This window comes from Sinocyclocheilus rhinocerous, unplaced genomic scaffold (genome assembly GCF_001515625.1).
Source record: "Sinocyclocheilus rhinocerous isolate Xijiao unplaced genomic scaffold, SAMN03320098_v1.1 scaffold3145, whole genome shotgun sequence".
Taxonomy (NCBI): domain Eukaryota; kingdom Metazoa; phylum Chordata; class Actinopteri; order Cypriniformes; family Cyprinidae; genus Sinocyclocheilus; species Sinocyclocheilus rhinocerous.
This window is the reverse complement of record NW_015624599.1, coordinates 57,646-59,097: the sequence shown is the minus strand read 5'-3', so window position 1 is coordinate 59,097 and position 1,452 is coordinate 57,646. Positions and strand designations below refer to the sequence as shown.

At 33.8% G+C, this 1,452-nt stretch overlaps 1 protein-coding gene across 1 annotated transcript in view; it reads left to right on the top strand.

The window, feature by feature from the left end:
• The first annotated feature begins 1,272 nt into the window (after window positions 1-1,272).
• The window catches only part of LOC107745304 (neuronal membrane glycoprotein M6-b-like), a 1,935-nt gene continuing 1,755 nt past the window's right edge, over window positions 1,273-1,452 (top strand). Inside the window, exon 1 of the mRNA XM_016559167.1 lies at window positions 1,273-1,448. Within this exon, the coding sequence (XP_016414653.1) occupies window positions 1,302-1,448 (147 nt within the window). The 5' untranslated portion in view covers window positions 1,273-1,301. The remainder of the gene's footprint in view (window positions 1,449-1,452) is intronic.

The following is a 1,452-nucleotide window of genomic DNA, read 5'->3' as shown; positions in this document are numbered from 1 at the left end:
TCTATGTTGCCTATGTTGCACTTTACTTTTGCTTTAAAAAAAGGATTTCATAGAAATTTGAATTTCATTTAAATATAGTTTTAGTTTTTGTGGTTTGTTTTTAAAAACAAAAAACAAAAAGAATACTTTTATTCATCAGGGACGCATTAAAATGATCAAAAGTGACAGTGAATACATTTATAATGTTACAAAAGATTTCTATTTCAGATAAATAGTGTACATATCGATATCGGAATTATATCGTATCGACCGAAATTAAGAAATATATCGTGATATCAATTTTGGCCATATCGTCCAGCCCTACGTTTGGGTTAATTAGATTTTTAACCTTTGAAAGAAATTAATACTTTATTTATTAAGGATGCATTAATTTGATCAAAAGTGACAATGAAGACATTTATAATGTTACAGTAGATTTCTATTTCAAATAAATGTTGAAATTTCTACTCATCTGTGAATCCTGAAAAATAAAATGTGTCACGGTTTCCACAGAAATATTGTGCAGCACAACAGTTTTCAACATTGATAATAATCAGAAATGTTTCTTGAGCAGCAAAGCAGCATATTAGAATGATTTCTGAAGATCATGTGACACTGAAGACTGGAGTAATGATGCTGAAAATACAGCTGCGCATCACAGAAATACATTACATTTTAACACATATTCACTTAGAAGCAGCTTTTTTACATTGTAATAATATTTCACAATTTTTTTTATCAAATAAATGCAGCCTTGGTGAGCAGAAGAGACTTCTTTCAAAAACATTTTAAAAAATCATACTGACCCCAAACACTGGTGTATAAATCTGTTTCCCTTCTACATAATGTTCAGTATTAATTGTTCATGGACTCAGTTAACTGTTTAAAGTTTGGTCTGGTCTTTGGAACTAGTAGTTTTTTTAAATACTATTAGTAGAAATGAAAAATTTTGTTTTACTGTAAAATGTGTTTTTTACTTTGAGATCTTTTTTAATCTTATTTTGAATTTGAATCTTATTTTTTTTGACCAGTGTCTTTTCTGAGCAGTATTTTCATGTTTACTCAAGTTTTCACTTATATTAAGAATGCCATTATTAGCTTGACATTCAGTGAGATTTACAGTACTTCTGTGTGTGTGTGTGTGTGTGTGTGTTTGATTGTGAACGCAATTAATACTCACTCTCGCACGCCCCCACACACACACACACACACACACCCACTCACTCACACACACACACACACACACACTTTCACACACACTCACACACACACACACAGTAACATCTGTGAACTCTTCTCGTCTCTTCTGCAGAATCCAGCTCATGCAGTACGTTATATACGGCATCGCCTGCTTCTTCTTCTTGTACGGCATCATTCTGCTCGCCGAGGGGTTTTACACCAGCAGCGCCGTCAAAGAGCTCCACAGCGAGTTCAAGACCACCGTCTGCGGACGCTGCATCAGCGGCATGGTAC